This window comes from Rhinoraja longicauda, chromosome 3 (genome assembly GCF_053455715.1).
Source record: "Rhinoraja longicauda isolate Sanriku21f chromosome 3, sRhiLon1.1, whole genome shotgun sequence".
Taxonomy (NCBI): domain Eukaryota; kingdom Metazoa; phylum Chordata; class Chondrichthyes; order Rajiformes; family Arhynchobatidae; genus Rhinoraja; species Rhinoraja longicauda.
In genome coordinates this window covers 100,770,485-100,789,418 of record NC_135955.1, presented here as the reverse complement: position 1 = coordinate 100,789,418, position 18,934 = coordinate 100,770,485, and the positions used below count along the sequence as shown (strand labels likewise).

General features: G+C 44.3%; 2 protein-coding genes across 4 annotated transcripts in view; one reads left to right on the top strand and one right to left on the bottom strand.

Moving 5' to 3' along the window:
- The window catches only part of aggf1 (angiogenic factor with G patch and FHA domains 1), a 41,784-nt gene extending 28,725 nt beyond the window's left edge, over window positions 1–13,059 (top strand). The window contains exons 12-16 of the mRNA XM_078397105.1: window positions 1,042–1,207; window positions 9,110–9,192; window positions 11,011–11,138; window positions 12,038–12,137; window positions 12,767–13,059. Coding sequence (XP_078253231.1) covers window positions 1,042–1,207; window positions 9,110–9,192; window positions 11,011–11,138; window positions 12,038–12,137; window positions 12,767–12,994 — 705 coding nt within the window. The 3' untranslated portion in view covers window positions 12,995–13,059. The remainder of the gene's footprint in view (window positions 1–1,041; window positions 1,208–9,109; window positions 9,193–11,010; window positions 11,139–12,037; window positions 12,138–12,766) is intronic.
- Window positions 13,060–13,999: 940 nt separating this feature from the next.
- khdc4 (KH domain containing 4, pre-mRNA splicing factor) overlaps window positions 14,000–18,934 on the bottom strand; it is a 63,299-nt gene continuing 58,364 nt past the window's right edge. For 2 of the 3 annotated variants that reach the window (XM_078396754.1, XM_078396755.1), the window contains exon 14: window positions 14,000–14,751. In XM_078396754.1, coding sequence (XP_078252880.1) covers window positions 14,468–14,751 — 284 coding nt within the window. In that variant the 3' untranslated portion in view covers window positions 14,000–14,467. The remainder of the gene's footprint in view (window positions 14,752–18,934) is intronic. The other variant, XM_078396756.1, reaches the window with a different exon arrangement.

The window sequence follows — 18,934 nt, the reverse complement described above, 5'->3', positions numbered from 1 at the left end:
TTCAGGGAACAATGCACAGTTATTCCCAGATCCCTCTGTTCCACTGCATTCCTCAATTCCCTACCATTTACCCTGTACGTCCTATTTTGATTTGTCCTACCAAAATGCAGCACCTCACACTTATCAGCATTAAACTCCATCTGCCATCTTTCAGCCCACCCTTCCAAAAGGCCCAAATCTCTCTGTAGACTTTGAAACTCTACTTCATTATTAACTACACCACCTATCTTAGTATCATCTGCATATTTACTAATCCAATTTGCCACACCATCATCCAGATCATTAATGTAAATTACAAACAACAATGGACCCAACACAGATCCTTGGGGTACTCCACTAGACACTGGCCTCCAACCTGACATACAGTTGTCAACCATTACCCTCTGGTATCTCCCATTCAGCCATTGTTGAATCCATCTTGCAACCTCACTATTAATACCCAACGATTTAACCTTCTTAATCAACCTACCATGTGGAACCTTGTCAAATGCCTTACTGAAGTCCATATAGACAACATCCACAGCCTTGCCCTTATCAATTTCCCTGGTAACCTCTTCAAAAAATTCAAGAAGATTAGTCAAACATGACCTTCCAGGCACAAATCCATGTTGACTGTTTCTAATCAGGCCTTGTTTATCCATATAATTATATATATTGTCCCTAAGTATCTTTTCCATTAATTTTCCCACCACAGACGTCAAACTAACAGGTCTATAATTGCTAGGTTTACTTTTAGAACCTTTTTTAAACAAAGGCACAACATGCGCAATGCGCCAATCTTCCGGCACCATCCCCGTTTCTAATGACGTTTGAAATATTTCCGTCATAGCCCCTGCTATTTCTGCACTAACTTCCCTCAATGTCCTAGGGAATATCCTATCAGGACCTGGAGACTTATCCACTTTTATATTTTTCAATATATTTAGATGCATTAGTTTTGGAACTAAAATCGTGCTGTAATTATAAATGCACAAAAATCAATGCAATTTAATTATAATCTGCTTGTTAGTTCTCTTCTTAAAGTGTGTATTCTTATTTCAGGTAAAAGATAAATGTGACCCCTATAAGCTGGAACATGGGGATGAAGTGAAATTTGGGGAAACAGTATTGTCTTTCCACATCCATCCTGGAACGGACACATGCAATGGCTGTGAACCGGGCCAGGTTATAGCTCACCTGCGTCTCAACAAAAAAGAAGAATCTGCAGGTAACTGAATGTAATAAACCAGTTTTGCTGCTTTGTGTATGTCCACTCTTGTACCATTTAGATGCATTAGTTTTGGAACTAAAATCGTGCTGTTATCCACATCTGTGATTAACTTGTAGTATAAGAAGATAACTGCAGATGCTGGTACAAATCGAAGGTATTTATTCACAAAATGCTGGAGTAACTCAGCAGGTCAGGCAGCATCTCGGGAGAGAAGGAATGGGTGACGTTTCGGGTCGAGACCCTTCTTCAGACTGACGTCAGGGGGGCGGGACAAAGGAAGGATATAGGTGGAGACAGGAAGATAGAGGGAATTCTGGGAAGGAGGAGGGGACGGGAGGGACAGAGGAACTATCTAAAATTGGAGAAGTCGATGTTCATACCACTGGGCTGCAAAGTGCCCAGGCGAAATATGAGGTGCTGTTCCTCCAATTTCCGGTGAGCCTCACTATGGCACTGGAGGAGGTCCATGACAAAAAGGTCAGACTGGGAATGGGAGGGGGAGTTGAAGTGCTCGGCCACCGGGAGATCAGTTTGGTTAATGCGGCTGGACGATCCGGCAGTGCCAACCACAGACTGGACGGCACCTCCAAACTCCTGGTGGAGACGGTCAAAGATGCAAAGCTGCACGACGCCTTCAGTGACCCTGCAGGCGGAGCCCAGCCACGGTTCACCTGGTCAGGACCGAACGGTTCAGCCCAGTCCCGGATAGACTTCCTCTTCACATCGAGGGCCGTCACGGTCAGACACACCGACCTCGCGCCGGTGTTCTTCTCTGACCACTGCCTCCTTCAGGCCACCTGTCACCTACAGGAGGACCGGAAGGCGGGCAGAGGGACGTGGAAGTTAAACGTGGAGCTGTTGACCCCGGAGAACGTTGAGGAGCTAAAGAGGGACTACGCATGTTGGAGAACGGTGAGGCCCCTCTTTGACTCCCCGACACTCTGGTGGGAGGCGACAAAGGAGAACATCAAGAAGTTCTTCGTCTCCAAAGGTGTCCAGAGAGCAAGACAGGGTAAGAGGGAACTGTGTCAACTCCAGACAGATTTGCAGCAGCTACTCCTTCTGCAGAGGAGAGGGGTGGATGTGAGGGAGGAACTGAGAGAGTTGAAGGACCGGCAAGCTCGGCTCTTTACCTCTGAATCCTCCAAGATCATCTTCCGGTCCAGGGTCCGCCATGTTGAGCAGGATGAGACGTGCTCACGTTACTTCTTCCATAAGGTTCACAGGGGGAGCTCTGTGATCAACAACCTTAGGGAGGAGGACGGCTCGGTAACATCCTCGCAGACAGACATGCTCAAGATCTGCAGATCCTTTTATAAGGATCTGTACGATGTAAAGACCACAGACAGCACCGCCTCCCAGAACTTCCTGTCCTCCATTACGGAAGTCTTGGACGACAGCAAGCGGGAGAGTCTGGACAAACCACTGACCCTGGAGGAGCTGACTGGCTCCATCCGTTCCTTTGACTCGAGTAAAACTCCCGGAGGCGATGGCTTACCGGCAGAGTTGTACTCGGCTCTGTGGGACTGGGTGGGCCCGGACCTGCTGGAAGTGTATAACGATATACTTCTAGCCGGCAGCATGTCAGACTCAATGAGGAAGGGCAGCATCACCCTGATCTACAAGCAGAAGGGGGAGATGAATGACTTAAGGAATTGGAGACCCATCACATTGTTGAATGTAGACTACAAGATCCTGTCTAAGGCCATCGCCAACCGGGTCAAGTCTGCTCTGGGACAGGTGATCCACCCGGACCAAACCTGTGCTGTACCTGGGAGGAAAATCTCAGACAGCCTGGTGCTGCTGAGAGATACCATTGCCTATGTGCAGGACAGACGGGTGGATGCCTGCCTGGTCAGCTTGGACCAGGAGAAGGCCTTCGACAGGATATCGCACACATACATGAGGGACGTGCTCTCCAAAATGGGCTTTGGGGAGGGAATCAGGAAGTGGATACAACTGCTCTACTCCGATATCTGTAGTGCAGTCCAAATTAATGGCTGGGAATCAGACAGCTTCCCCGTCAGGTCTGGAGTCAGGCAGGGTTGCCCTCTTTCCCCTGTCTTGTTCGTCTGTTGCATTGAACCCTTTGCCGAATCCATCAGGAAGGATGCGAGCATAAGAGGAGTGACATTGCCAGGCAGTGGGGGCACTCAGGTCAAGGCCTCCCTGTACATGGACGATGTCGCCGTCTTCTGCTCGGATCCAGGGTCGGTCCGCAGACTGATCAGCGTTTGCGACCAGTTTGAGTTGGCCACGGGGGCCAGGGTAAACCGCAGGAAGAGCGAGGCTATGCTCTTTGGCAACTGGCCCGACCGATCTTCCATCCCCTTCACCATCAAGCCTGACTTCCTGAAGGTGCTGGGGATCTGGTTCGGGAAGGCTGAGGCATGTAACAAAAATTGGCTGGAGCGGATAGCCAGGGTGGGGAAGAAGCTGGAGCTGTGGAAGCAGCGCTCCCTCTCCATCACGGGGAAAAACCTGGTCATCAGGTGTGAGGTGCTCTCGGGGCTGCTGTACTTGGCGCAAGTGTGGCCCGTCCCTCCCTCCCACGCCACGGGGATCACCCGGGCCGTTTTCCGCTTCATCTGGGGGTCGGCGATGGACCGGGTGCGACGAGCCACAATGCACAAGTCGGCAGACAACGGGGGTAAAAGCGTGCCCAACGTCGCCCTCATTCTGATGGCCACCTTCGTGTGTGGCTGCATCAGGCGGAGCATAGAGCCAAGGCACGTGGGCACCAAATGCCACTACCTGCTGAGGTTCTACCTGTCCCCGGTGTTGCGAAGGATGGGCCTGGTGCAGATGCCACGCAATGTGCCAGTCAGCTGGACATTGCCGAACCATCTGTCGTTTGTGGACAGGTTCTTCCGGACCAACACCTTTGACCACAAGTCCATCGGGCAGTGGTCAGCACGGAACGTCCTGCAGGCACTGCAGGGGAATGACACCATGGATCCTGTGGCGTGGTTCCCAGAACAGACAGCCCAGCTTGTCTGGCAAAATGCCTCATCGCCAGTACTCACCAACAAGCACCAAGACCTGGCTTATCTGGCGGTGAGGGGAGCCCTCCCAGTCAGATCCTTCCTGCACCGCCGGAACCTCACTACCAGCACACGCTGCCCTCGGGACGGCTGCTACGGAGAGGAGACGGTGGCCCACCTCTTCAAAGAGTGTGGATTTGCCAGGAGAGTCTGAAGAGGTCTGCAGGGGTCCCTGTCACGATTCATTCCGAGCAGCTCCGTCACAGAGGACTCTGTGCTCTACGGACTGTTCCCAGGGACGCATTCCGAGACTGACATCGAGTGCTGCTGGAAGGTCATCAACTCGGTGAAAGACGCTCTTTGGTCTGCCCGATCCTTGTTGATCTCCCAGCGGAGCGAGCTGTCCGTCAAGGAATGTTGCCGACTGGCCCACTGCAGACTGCAGGAGTACGTGCTGAGGGACGCTCTGAAGCTCGTTGCAGCCAACACCAAGGCCCTGTGGGGGAGGACCACAGTCTAGGGTCCTTCCGCTGCTGGACATGGGGGGGGGGCAGGGTGTGGTGGAGAGAGACGCCCCTCCAAATAAGGGATACTGGGTAAATGTATGTAAATGTAAGTAAATGTCTAAGTAAATGCCTGTATTGAATGTGTAACCTCCGGAAATGTCGGATGGGTTTGTTTAAAAAAGATGTTTTGTAAATGATATTTATTACTTGAATAAAGTATTTTTTGATATAAAAATAATGCGGACCGAACGCAGGTGTTCAGCGAAGCGATCGCCAAGCCTGCGCTTGGTTTCGCCGATGTAAATAAGTTAACATCTAGAGCAGCGGATGCAATAGATGAGGTTGGAGGAGGTGCAGGTGAACCTTTGTCTCACCTGGAAAGACTGTTTGGATCCTTGGATGGAGTTGAGGGGGGAGGTAAAGGGACAGGTGTTGCATCTCGTGCGTTTGCAGGGGAAAGTGCCTGGGGTTGGGGTGGTTTGGGTAGGAAGGGACGAGTGGACCAGGGAGTTACGGAGGGAACAGTCTCTGCGGAACGCAGAGAGGGGAGGGGATGGGAAGATATGGCCAGTGGTGGGGTCCCGTTGTAGGTGACGGAAATGTTGGTGGATGATTTGTTGGATCTGCTGGCTGGTGGGGTGGAAGGTGAGAACGAGGGGGATTCTGTCCTTGTTGCGAGTGGGGGGGAGGGGGAGCAAGAGCGGAGCTGCGGGATGTAGAAGAGACCCTAGTGAGAGCCTTTTCTTCCGGAAACGGGGCTTCCCCTCCTCCATTATAGATGAGGCTCTCACTAGGGTCTCTTCTACATCCCGCAGCTCCGCTGTTGCTCCCTCTATCTTCCTGTCTCCACCTATATCCTTCCTCTGTCCCGCCCCCCTGACATCAGTCTGAAGAAGGGTCTCGACCCGAAACGTCACCCATTCCTTCTCTCCCGAGGTGCTGCCTGACCTGCTGAGTTACTCCAGCATTTTGTGAATAAATATCTGTGATTAACTTGTCAACTGAACTGGCAACATAGTTTTGTTTATTATTGGCACATGTGCTGAGGTACAGTGAAAAGCTTTTTGTTGCACACTATCCAGGCAAAGGATAATACATGATTACCAGCAAGTCATCTGGTGTACAGATAAAGGGGTAACCTTTAGTGCAAGATAAAGTCCGATTAAAGATGGTTCAAAGGTCTCCAATGAGTCAGGACCACACTCTAGCTAGCGAGAGGATGGTTCAGTTGCTTGATAACAGCTGGGAAGAATTTACATTGAAGTTGAACAGATATGAGGGCTCAGAAAATTCCAGGCAAATTTATCTTGATTATAGAACAGTAAAAAAGGAAATTAGCCACTCTTCTTGCCAGCTTCTGCCACACGACAACCAATTCTAGCTCTAAAATCTTTTGTTGAGTTCCCAGCTACGAGTAACATAGCCAAATTTTAGTCTTGCAACTAAAAGCTGGGATTGCTGTTGTTTACTATAATGGGAAAAATGTTAGCTTTCTAACCCATTCAACAGAGAATAGTCAAGTAACATAGAAACATTGAAAATAGGTGCAGGAGGAGGCCATTTGGCCCTTTGAGCCAGCACCGCCATTCATTGTGATCATGGCTGACCATCCGCAATCAGTAACCTGTGCCTGCCTTCTCCCCACATCCCTTGATTCCGCTAGCCCCTAGAGCTCTGTCTAACTCTTTTAAAAATTCATCCAGTGAATTAGCCTCCACTGCCTTCTGTGGCAGAGAATTCCACAAATTTACAATTCTCTGGGTGAAAAAGTTTCTTCTCACCTTAGTTTTAAATGGCCTCCCCTTTATTCTTTGTCTGTGGCCCCTGGTTCTGGACTCCCCCAACATTGGGAAGGAAAATAACTGCAGATGCTGGTACCAATCGAAGGTATAAATCACAAAATGCTGGAGTAACTCAGCAGGTCTAGGAGAGAGGGAATGGGTGTCTGAAGAAGGGTCTCGACCCGAAACGTTACCCATTCCCTCTCTCCTAGATGCTGCCTGACCTGCTGAGTTACTCCAGCATTTTGTGATTTATACCCAACATTGGGAACATTTTTCCCACATCAAGCTTGTTCAGTCCTTTTATATTTTTATTCGTCTGTTAGATCCCCTCTCACCCTTCTAAACTCCAGTGAATACAAGCCCAGTCTTTCCAAACTGTCCTGACAGTCCCGCCATCCCAGGGATTAACCTCGTGAACCTACACTGCACTGCCTCAATAGCAAGAACGTCCTTCCTCAAATTAGGAGACCAAAACTGCACACAATACTCCAGATGTGGTCTCACCTGGGGCCATATGCAACTGCAGAAGGATCTCTTTGCTCCTATACTCAAATCCTCTTGTTGTGAAGGCCAACATGCCATTAGGTTTCTTCACTGCCTGCTGTACCTGCACGCTGTACTTTTGTGACTGGTGTACAAGGATACCCAGGTCTCGTTGCACTTCGACGTTACCTAATCTGACACCAGAGATACTAATCTGCCTCTTTGTTTTTGCCACCAAAGTGGATAACCTCATTTATCTACATTGTACTGCATCTGCCATGCATCTGCCCACTCACTCAACCTGTCCAACTCACCCTGCAACTTCCTAACATCCTCTTCCCAATTCACACTGCCACGCAGCTTTGTGTCATCTGCAAACTTGCTAGCTTTACTTCTAATTCCATCATCCAAATCATTAATATATATTGTAAATAGTTGCGGCCCCAGCACTGAGCTTTGCGGCACTCCACTCGCCACTGCCTTCCCTTGTCAGCCAGTTGCATCTTACTCCCCTTAGAATCTTTCTTCCTCTTTGGAATGAAATGATCCTGCATCACCAAACTCAGATCCTGGGGGGACAGGGCATTCTCCATCGCTGCTCCCACCCTATGGAACTCACTACTCCAAACCGTTAGAGACTCCTCCACACTCACCACATTCAAAACATCGCTGAAGTCTCACCTGTTCAGTACTGCCTTCAACCACTGAAGGTCACCTCACCTTCTGTCTCCTTTCTCTGTTCGTTTATTTATTTACTTATTTATGTATTTATTCATTTCCCTATGTTCTCTAAATCTCTGTAAAGCGTCTTTGAGTATATGAAAAGCGCTATATAAATAAAATACATTATTATTATTATCTTGTGAATTATGTTTTAGTTGTAGTTTAGTTTATTATTGTCACATGTGACAGTGTCACTATTGTCACTGTTAGAGAAATTTGAGGTGTTGCATTTTGGGAAGTCTAACATGGGCAGGACCCTCACAGTGAATGGTAGGGTTCTGGGGAGTGCTGTAGAGCAGAGGGATTTAGGAGTGCAGGTGCATGGTTCCTTGAAGATGGAATCGCAATAGGGTGGTCAAAAAGGCGTTTGGCCTTCATCAGTCAGAGTATTGAGTATAGAAGATAGACACAAAAAACTGGAGTAATTCAGCAGGACAGGCAGCATCTCTGAAGAGAAGGAAAGGGTGATATTTCGAAACGTCACCCTTCCCTTCTCTCCAGAGATGCTGCTTGTCCCACTGAGTTACTCCAGCTTTTTGTGTCTGTCTTCGGTTTAAACCAGCATCTGCAGTTCCTTCTTAAATATTGAGTATAGAAGTTGGGAGGTCATGTTTCAGTTGTGTAAGATGTTGGTGAGGCCGGATTAAGAGTATTGTGTTCAGTTCTGAGCCCCATATTATATAAAAGATGTCAAGCTGGAAAGGGTACAGAGAAGATTTATAAGGATGTCGCCAGGGCTGGTGGGTCTTAGCTATGGGGAGAGGTTGAGTAGGCTGTAACTCTATTCCTTGGAGTGCAGGAGGGTATGGGGTGATCTTATTGAGGTGTATAAAATCATGAGAGGAATAGATCAGGTAAATGCACAGAGTCTCTTGCCCTGAGTAGGTAAACCGAGGAACAGAGGACATAGATTTAAGGTGAAGGAGAAAAGATTTAATAGGAATCCAAGGGGTAACTTTTTCACACAAAGGGTGGTGGGTGTATGGAACATGCTGCCAGAGGAGGTAGTTGAGGCAGGGACTATCCCAACATTTAAGAAAGAGTTGGACAGGTACAGGGATCTGGATCAAACGCACCCAGGTGGGACATGTTGCCGGTGTGGGAAAGTTGGGCCGAAGGGCCTGTTTCCAAATTGTATCATTCTATGACTATGACCAAGATACAGTGAAAAGTTTAATTTATTGATGGGGATTTGAATGACGTGTGGAATAGTATTTAACTATTTAAATTAATTAACGTACTGAACATGATTAATTAATTAATATGAAGTTAATGTTATGTGTAATTTAAAGCCTTTAAATGTTGAACTCTCGTATGTCTACTGACTCTGGCAGTTCTGGTACAATAACTTTCCTTTAAGCTTGCAGTGAAAAACTAAGTCAAATTATTTTTTAAATTGCTGAGCTTTATTTTATTTAGTGGATCCAGTGCTGAGCAAGCAGGAGAAAGATAAGTTACGGCGTCACGAGTTAAAACAGATTCAGGTCAAGTATGGATTGCAGGTGTGTTTTTAGTCAACTTACTTCTGTAAATTTAGTTGTTAAAAAATTGCTTGCTTTGCACCATCTTACCATATCCCCCCCCTCCACTTTGCTGCAAAGTGTAGTGTTCCAAGATTATTATTTAAGGGATCCCCAATGCTAAACTGAACACAGTACTATAGATGAGATCTATGAAAGTTAAAGTTGCTTTTATCCCTTCGGCCCCTTGACATAGGCCAACATTTTACTTAGCAGATATTACCCGTCGCTAGCTTTTAATGACCTAGGCACGTTTTGCTCTTGCACAGTTGCTGTTCTGTTTAAACATTCCAATATTCTTGGGTTAGTGGTGGATCACTTCAAAATTCTTCACGTTGAGATCCAGCAGCCAGTTTTCCCCACCGCCAAAACAGGAATCTCCATTCACATTTACAATATTTCTGGATCCTATCAAACTACCTCCAACTTTGTTGTTCCCTTTACTTCCCCTTTCCTCTTCCGGTTTTGTCCTTACACTCTAGACCATCCTCTAACTGCCATCAATGTATGCCTACCTTTTTTCATTCTGTCCCCATTTGCCCTCCATTGTTTTTTTATGATAATGCTTCACCAGTTCTGTTACCTCCTCTACCAAGAATTGTGCATAGTCTGAATACTGCCATTGTTGTGGACGTTTTGTGGGAGACTGGCTGTTGTCTTAAAATAATAGTATGAAGTCTATAAACATTGAGACTTGAAAATACACTGTACAGGTTATCTTAATTTAATGTAAGATGTAGTTAAGCTAGAGGGTGCAGAAAAGATTCAGAGAGTTGTCTGGTCATAAGAGCTTGAGGAGTGAAAAGGGAATCAGATAGGCTAGGTCTTTTTTCCCCAGGATGAAATGAGGCGATATGATAGAGGTATATAAAAGTGTGAGAACCATAGACTATATCCAGGGTCTGTTTTCCACAGTAGGAGTGTCTAAAACTAGAGGGCATGGTTTAAAGTGAGAGCAAGTAGGTTTAAACAGAACGTGAAGGATAATATTTTCAGAGTAGATGGAACCTGAAATGGTTCTTGCTAATGAGGGCGTGCAGCGTAGGTTTACAAGGTTAATTCCCGGAATGGCGGGACTGTCATATGTTGAAAGACTGGAGCGACTAGGCTTGTATACACTGGAATTTAGAAGGATGAGAGATCTTATCGAAACGTATAAGATTATTAAGGGGTTGGACACGTTAGAGGCAGGGAACATGTTCCCAATGTTGGGGGAGTCCAGAACAAGGGGCCACAGTTTAAGAATAAGGGGTAGGCAATTTAGAACTGAGATGAGGAAAAACTTTTTTCAGTCAGAGAGTTGTGAATCTGTGGAATTCTCTGCCTCAGAAGGCAGTGGAGGCCAATTCTCTGAATGCATTCAAGAGAGAGCTCGATAGAGCTCTTAAGGATAGCGGAGTCAGGGGGTATGGGGAGAAGGCAGGAACGGGGTACTGATTGAGAACGATCAGCCATGATCACATTGAATGGCAGTGCTGGCTCGAAGGGCCTCCTCCTGCACCTATTGTCTATTGAGCTGCCAGATGTGCTGGAAGAGGCATCTGGCCAGGTACGTCAATGAGCATGCATGGAGATATGGAACTAATGCCGGCAAATGGGATTAGTACAGAATTACGTGGCCATGGAGGGTCGAAGACCCGTAACTATGGTGTGCAACTCTATGACTATAAAATATTTAAATAATCTACAATGCAGTTTTTATGTAACTGCATTGTAGATTATTGCATTTCTTTCTGAACTGTTATATTTGTGTACTCTTTATTTATGCTGTATAAAATGTATTTGCCTCCTATTGTTTAGAACAGTGCGTATGAAATAGGTGAGGTACTGAAGAACAAGACGTACAAGGATCGAGCAGCAAAACGTAGACAGAAGGTTGGAAGTGATGGTGTTTTCAAAAGAGATGATGCCCCTGCTTCAATCCATGTGTAAGTCCAGAATTATAAATCTACAATAAAAGGTGAAAATTGCTCAATGCATATATTTGTGACAGCATCAGCAATATCATTGTTATTCCTACCATTTTCTTATAATCCAATAGAAATAATGTCACTGTTTACATACTATTTGCTCCGGTGGCTTTATTGTCATTATTCATTAGCTATTCTGTAGACACAAGGAACTGCATTAGTCAGGCATTATCTCTGGAGAAAAGGAACAGGTGATGTTTTGGACATGATGTTCACCAGGTTAATTCCCAGGATGGCAGGACTGACATATGATTAAAGAATGGATCAACAGTGCTCATATTCACTGGAATTTAGAAATATGAGAGGGGATCTTATAGAAACATATATAAAATTCCCAAGGGATTGGATGGGCTAGATGCAGGAAACATGTTCCTGATGTTGGGGGAGTCCAGAACCAGAGGTCACAATTTAAGAATAAGTAGGCCATTTAGGACTGTGATGAGAAAAAACCTTTTCAGCCAGTTGTGAAATTCTTTGCCATAGAAGGCAGTGGAGGCCAATTCACTGGATGTTTGCAAGAGAGTTAGATTTAGTTCTTAGGGCTAACGGAATCAAGGGACAGGAACAGGGTACTGATTTTGGAAGATCAGCCATGATCATATTGAAGGGCCTACTCCTGCACCTAGTTTCTATGAGCTTTATACATTAATGATCAGGGTCTTTGACATTTTCTATCATGCCAGCTATGAATACAGGCCGTGGAAGACCACTTATTGGCATTTCTACATGTAATGTACATTTGCATTGTGTGCTTAAACTTAATTACATATCTAGATGTTCAGATTTTATACTGAAACTGCTTGCTAGTCAAAGAAAACTAATTTACAGGTTTAATGACTTAAAACATTTTATTTTAGGGAAATCTGTGATGATAACAAAGGACGGAAGATGTTGGAAAAAATGGGCTGGAAGAAAGGCGAGGGGCTTGGAAAAGGAAGCGGTGGAATTAAAGAGCCGGTAAATTTATCCTGTTTTACTAGATAGAAAACTGAAAGGCCATTTGTATATCAAGAAAATATACTTTGAAAGTAAAGAGATTCAATAGTGATTCTAACATTCACTTGGAACCCTTCACTGATTGCTATTGAATTTGGCCATAGCATCATTCAGTGTGGAAACAGGATCTCTCCAACTCACCATGCAACCTAAACTAATCCAACCTTCCTGCTTATGGCCCATATACCTCTAACCCTACCCTATCCATGTACCTGTCTAACTGTTTATTAAACATTGTGATAGTAATGGCTTTGTTGCTATACCAAAACATTTATCTTATTTTATAACCACAAGATCATTCTCATGTGTCATGAGAGATATCAACACCTTGGTGACTGGAAAGCAAGATTGTTTTAAGATATGACCATCTGTATGACCGTTTGCATTTCTTTTAGAAATATTCTAAATCATTTAGTATTTATGGAATTGTTAGAACATTTCAGGATTCATTTATTTTTTGAATGCAAAAAAAGTAAGAATTTTGAAACATTTGTTTGATTTTTGTAGTGAAATCACAACAATCTAATACAGTAAGTACTGCATGCCATTTGTTTGTTGCATCTCAAACTGCAATTTTTTTTTTCTTTCAGATTCAAGTTCAACTTCACCAGTCACAATCTGGCTTGGGAGCTAATGTGCCACTTTCAATTGAAGATGTACAAATGTTCAGATCAAACAAACACAAGAACTGGGCCAAAGCTCGGGCAAGATTTTCAGAAACCTTCCAGCAGACTGCAAGTCAAAAGGAAGCGGATGCAAAAACAGTCTATGTCAAAGCTGAATGTGAAAGCAGCGAGCCAGAAGATTCTACAATTTGACTTTCCTAACAGTTAATATTCATTTTTGATTTTTTTTTTGTAAAATAAAATGCAAATATGATGACCCCGTTTTTAAACTGTGATTTTAGTCAATATCTGTTTCCTGTAAGTCAACTGTTCAGCTGTTTGTCCAAAATTGGAATGGAATTTAGGATTATTTTATAACTTCATCCAAAAGGGAAGATTTTCTTGTATTGAGGCAGAAATAATTGTACAGGATTCTACACAGGTTTTCTTCTATGAAGCAACAACTCTATTCTGCAGCACATCAGTGACATCATTCATCAATAAAGGTTCTAGTGTACATTGAACATGTTTCTCAACCCCAAATTTATCCAAGGATAGCCTGAAGATTAGTTAAGATAATATTTGGGGGGGGGGGGGATCCTAAAGACCTCCTCTATCAATATAAAATTGTACAAGTACATCTAGGACAGGTTTAAACAATACAGTAGCAACTTGACCTAAACCAGCAATTTAGTCAGAACTTAGTAACGGACTCTTTAGCCCAACTTGTTCATACCAGGTTTTATGACTGAGCTCTACTGCCTTGCCTGCGTTAAACCCATATATTTCTCTAAACCTTTCCTGTGTCTTCCAAAAGTTGCCATCGTACCTGCCTCGACAGCTTCCTCACCGTAAACCTTCTGGTTTTAGACTCCTCTACCCGGGGGAAAACACTCTGGCTATTTACTTGCGCCCTTCTTGATTTTGTACCTGTAAAAGGTTACTCCTCAGCTCCAGGGGAGAAAAAAAAGTCCCAGCCCATCCAGCCAATCTATTTGTGTGTGCACTGAGCCCAAATTAATGCTAACCTTCCATAAATGGAAGGGGACCATCCTTCCATATCTCTGTCCTCCTTCCACCCCCCCCCCCCCCCCCCCAACCAAACTAGATACCATTATTTTGCTGTGTCTGCTGAAACCAGCAGGCAAGCTGTACTTGAAACCAAAGGGCTGCAGAACAAACTCATCCCCCATTGTTTGTTGCAGTACGTAAATTGACTTTGAGTTACAATTTTAATACACAATTTCTTCACATACTTTTATTTTACAGCTGTATTTAATACACTAAAATTCTTGCCCATTACAACATAAAAGGTTAGTGCATGAATCATGCTTCTGCGCAGTACCAGTGGGGAAAGCGGTGGTTGTCACAAAAGTCCTCACTTCTGGAAATTGTACACTGAAGGTAATGCGAGTTTACTCTTCAAGTTATTGCAGCTAATGCAGTGCTGTAACAGAAAGAAATGCCGATAATATGGTTCTTCACAAGTTTCCGCATCCTGCACGAGTCCATTGTCCACTGTTGCAGTCAGCCGTTTGATTATGGTGGTCCATCAAAATTAATTCCAGGAGTGCTGGTATATTCGGTAACGTTACCACACCTAGCACACACAGGCTCTTTTGAACACGTGGTTTAGCTGCACATGAAGAGAACATTGACAAAAATACATTTACGACATTTTCAGTATTAGTTGGGTGCCATCCAGAAGGGCATGGAATTGTGGGACCTCGGTATACCATGTTGTTGTTGTTGCTGCTGCTGCCGATGATGATGGTGGTGAGGAGGGGGGCGGTGGATTGAGTGCTGAAAGTAGGGATGATACATATTGCGTGATGCATTTCCAGAAGTTCTGTATCTCCCACCTCGTTTATGACGGTCGTCTTCCTCGTCTGAAGAATCCTCACCATACTGTGCCAATGCACATAGGCTATCGCTAGCCTTGTTTCGCTTATGGTTTGGAGAGATATGACCTACATTTTAAGAGAAAAGAATCCCCAAACACACCGAGAAAGCCAAGAGGTATTCAATGTCAAAAAGATTTTAGTTTGTGGGAAAGAGAACAAACATATTGTTAATGTTTAAAAATATTTACAGGCAATGCAACGAGATATCAACAGTATAGTGCAAAAATGAAGATGCCAGATAAAGCCATGTCAAGTTGACAGCAGCAGGTGATGTCCCATCAGAAACATGTAAGAGAACACAAGACACAAGAAAGGAAAATTAACTTCAGATCAACTGCTACATGTAAATTATGTTCACGCTATACCAATTACAAACTTCACAGTACCAGGTGCTTGTATCAAAACTCTAAAAAAACGATGCTTTAGGGACATACAGCATAGAAACACCCTTTCAGCCCACCATGACCATCAGGTACCCATCAATATTAATCTCATTTCCTACCACTCAACCCCACACGTTAATTTATGTTATGTTGGAAGGAGGCCCGAGCAGGGAAGACGGTAGAACAGCAATGGCAGGTATTCCTGGGAATAATGCAGAGGATGCAGGATCAATTTATCGCAAAGAGGCGGAAAGACTCTAAGGCGAGTAAGAGACACCTGTGGCTGAAAAGGGAAGTCAAGAACAGCATAAAAATTAAGGAGAGGAAGTATAACATAGCAAAGAAGAGTGGGAAGACAGAGGATTGGGACTCTTTTAAAGAGCAACAAAAGTTAACTAAAAAGGCAATACGGGGAGAAAAGATGAGGTACGAGGGTAAACTAGCCAATAATATAAAGGAGGATAGCAAAAGTTTTTTTAGGTACGTGAAGAGGAAAAAAATAGTCAAGGCAAATGTGGGTCCCTTGAAGACAGAAGCAGGGGAATTTATTATGGGGAACAAAGAAATGGCAGATGAGTTAAACCGTTACTTTGGATCTGTCTTTACTGAGGAAGATACACACAATCTTCCAAATGTTCTAGGGGCCGGAGAACCTAGGGTGATGGAGGAACTGAAGGAAATCCACATTAGGCAGGAAATGGTTTTGGGTAGACTGATGGGACTGAAGGCTGATAAATCCCCAGGGCCTGATGGTCTGCATCCCAGGGTACTTAAGGAGGTGGCTCTAGAAATAGTGGAAGCATTGGAGATCATTTTTCAATGTTCTATAGATTCAGGATCAGTTCCTGTGGATTGGAGGATAGCAAATGTTATCCCACTTTTTAAGAAAGGAGGGAGAGAGAAAACGGGTAATTATAGACCAGTTAGTCTGACATCAGTGGTGGGGAAGATGCTGGAGTCAATTACAAAAGACGAAATTGCTGAGCATTTGGATAGCAGTAACAGGATCATTCCGAGTCAGCATGGATTTACGAAGGGGAAATCATGCTTGACAAATCTACTGGAATTTTTTGAGGATGTAACTAGGAAAATTGGCAGGGGAGAGTCAGTGGATGTGGTGTACCTCGACTTTCAGAAAGCCTTCGACAAGGTCCCACATAGGAGATTAGTGGGCAAAATTAGAGCACATGGTATTGGGGGTAGGGTACTGACATGGATAGAAAATTGGTTGACAGACAGAAAGCAAAGAGTGGGGATAAATGGGTCTCTTTCGGAATGGCAGGCTGTGACCAGTGGGGTACCGCAAGGTTCGGTGCTGGGACCCCAGCTATTTACGATATACATTAATGACTTAGATGAAGGGATTAAAAGTACCATTAGCAAATTTGCAGATGATACTAAGCTGGGGGGTAGTGTGAATTGTGAGGAAGATGCAATAAGGCTGCAGGGTGACTTGGACAGGTTGTGTGAGTGGGCGGATACATGGCAGATGCAGTTTAATGTAGATAAGTGTGAGGTTATTCACTTTGGAAGTAAGAATAGAAAGGCAGATTATTATCTGAATGGTGTCAAGTTAGGAAGAGGGGATGTTCAACGAGATCTGGGTGTCCTAGTGCATCAGTCACTGAAAGGAAGCATGCAGGTACAGCAGGCAGTGAAGAAAGCCAATGGAATGTTGGCCTTCATAACAAGAGGAGTTGAGTATAGGAGCAAAGAGGTCCTTCTACAGTTGTACCGGGCCCTGTTGAGACCGCACCTGGAGTACTGTGTGCAGTTTTGGTCTCCAAATTTGAGGAAGGATATTCTTGCTATTGAGGGCGTGCAGCGTAGGTTCACTAGGTTAATTCCCGGAATGGCGGGACTGTCGTATGTTGAAAGGCTGGAGCAATTAGGCTTGTATACACTGGAATTTAGAAGGACGAGGGGGGATCTTATTGAAACATATAAGATAATTAGGGGATTGGACACATTAGAGGCAGGAAACATGTTCCCAATGTTGGGGGAGTCCAGAACAAGGGGCCACAGTTTAAGAATAAGGGGTAGGCCATTTAGAACGGAGATGAGGAAGAACTTTTTCAGTCAGAGAGTGGTGAAGGTGTGGAATTCTCTGCCTCAGAAGGCAGTGGAGGCCAGTTCGTTGGATGCTTTCAAGAGAGCTGGATAGAACTCTTAAGGATAGTGGAGTGAGGGGGTATGGGGAGAAGGCAGGAACGGGGTACTGATTGAGAGTGATCAGCCATGATCACATTGAATGGCGGTGCTGGCTCGAAGGGCTGAATGGCCTACTTCTGCACCTATTGTCTATTGTTTTACAAATACAATCAATTTTCCTTTTAGCAATGTTGCCATGTTCAGTGATGAAGCAACTAATTATGTGACCATTAATTCAACCAAAAGAATCACACCTGATTGTGTATCAAGGATTAACCAAGTAGACATCTCTTACTTATGGCATCTCCAGATGCAATGACAGCATTATGGATTTTTTGTTCGTTACCATGTTATATTTACATCGCCTGATAAATACTGTACTCGCATAATATTCTTTTATAGCAGCTAAATAGCTCAGACAATTAATTTTAGTGTAAATAAAAAAGGCACAGATTTTTAAATTATCAGAACACTACATGACAAATTATTCCCTCAAATGTTAGCAACAATACTTTCTTACTTGCTGGAGATATATTGGAACTTATTATTTTTAATGCAATACTATTTGGATTCTTGCTACCACAAATTGAATTTATTCCACAAGGAGAGTGAATTTCTGTAAATGTGTGAGGGATCTCCATTACCTCAGCACACTAGCGTATGGCACCAAACTGTTAATATTAGCCAAGGCCAGACAATGGTTAATATTTTTAAGCAAGTGTAGTATATCATAGGGAACTATTTTCCCTCCTGATTTCATTCTTCAGTATGCTCCTCGATCCCTATACGATTCCAGGGTCCCAGCTGCCTATACCTGACTCATGCCTCCTTTTTCCTAACCAGAGCCCCAATTTCTCTCATCAGCAAGGGTTCCTTATTCCTATCTGCCTTGCCCTTCACTTTAACAGGAACATGCATACCTTGAATTTAAAAGAGTTAGATAGAGCTCTAGGGGCTAGTGGAATCAAGGGATATGGAGAGAAGTCAGGCACAGGTTACTGATTGTGGATGATCAGCCATGATCACAATGAATGGCGGCGGTGCTGGCTCGAAGGGCCAAATAGCCTCCTCCTGCACCTAGTTTCTATGTTTGAACTCTATCATATTTTTAAAAGCATCCCACTTTCCCAATATCCCTTTGCTTGCAAACAAACGACTCAAATCAACATTTGCAAATTCCTGACTAATACCATCAAAGTTAGCCTTGCTCACTTTAGAACTCTAACTTGTGGACCCACCCTATCCTAATGCATAACTATTTAAAACATAAATGGAACTGTGGTCACTAGTCCCAAAGTGCTTGCCCACTGACTTTTCAGTCAACCTGTCCTGCCAAATTTCTAAATTGTAGGTTAACCTTTGCCCTCTCCCCAGCCGGGTCCCCAACATATCACTTGAGGAAACTTTCCTGAACTCCAAATTCCACCCCATCTGAGCCCTTGGCACTATGGCAGTCCCAGTCTATATTGAGGACAGTAAAGTCTCCTACTATGACAACCCCATTAGTATTGCCACTGCCTACAATCTTCCAGCATATTGTTCTTCTAATTCCCCTTGAGTAATGGGGGGGGGGGGAAAGAGTAGTCAGAGTGCAATGCCAACAAAGTTATAATCTTTTTATTTAAGTACATCCAATAACAATTTTAAGTCAGCCAAATTCACTTACATTACAGCAAGTAGAATATCTCAATTAGATTCTGAATTAAGCTCTCCCA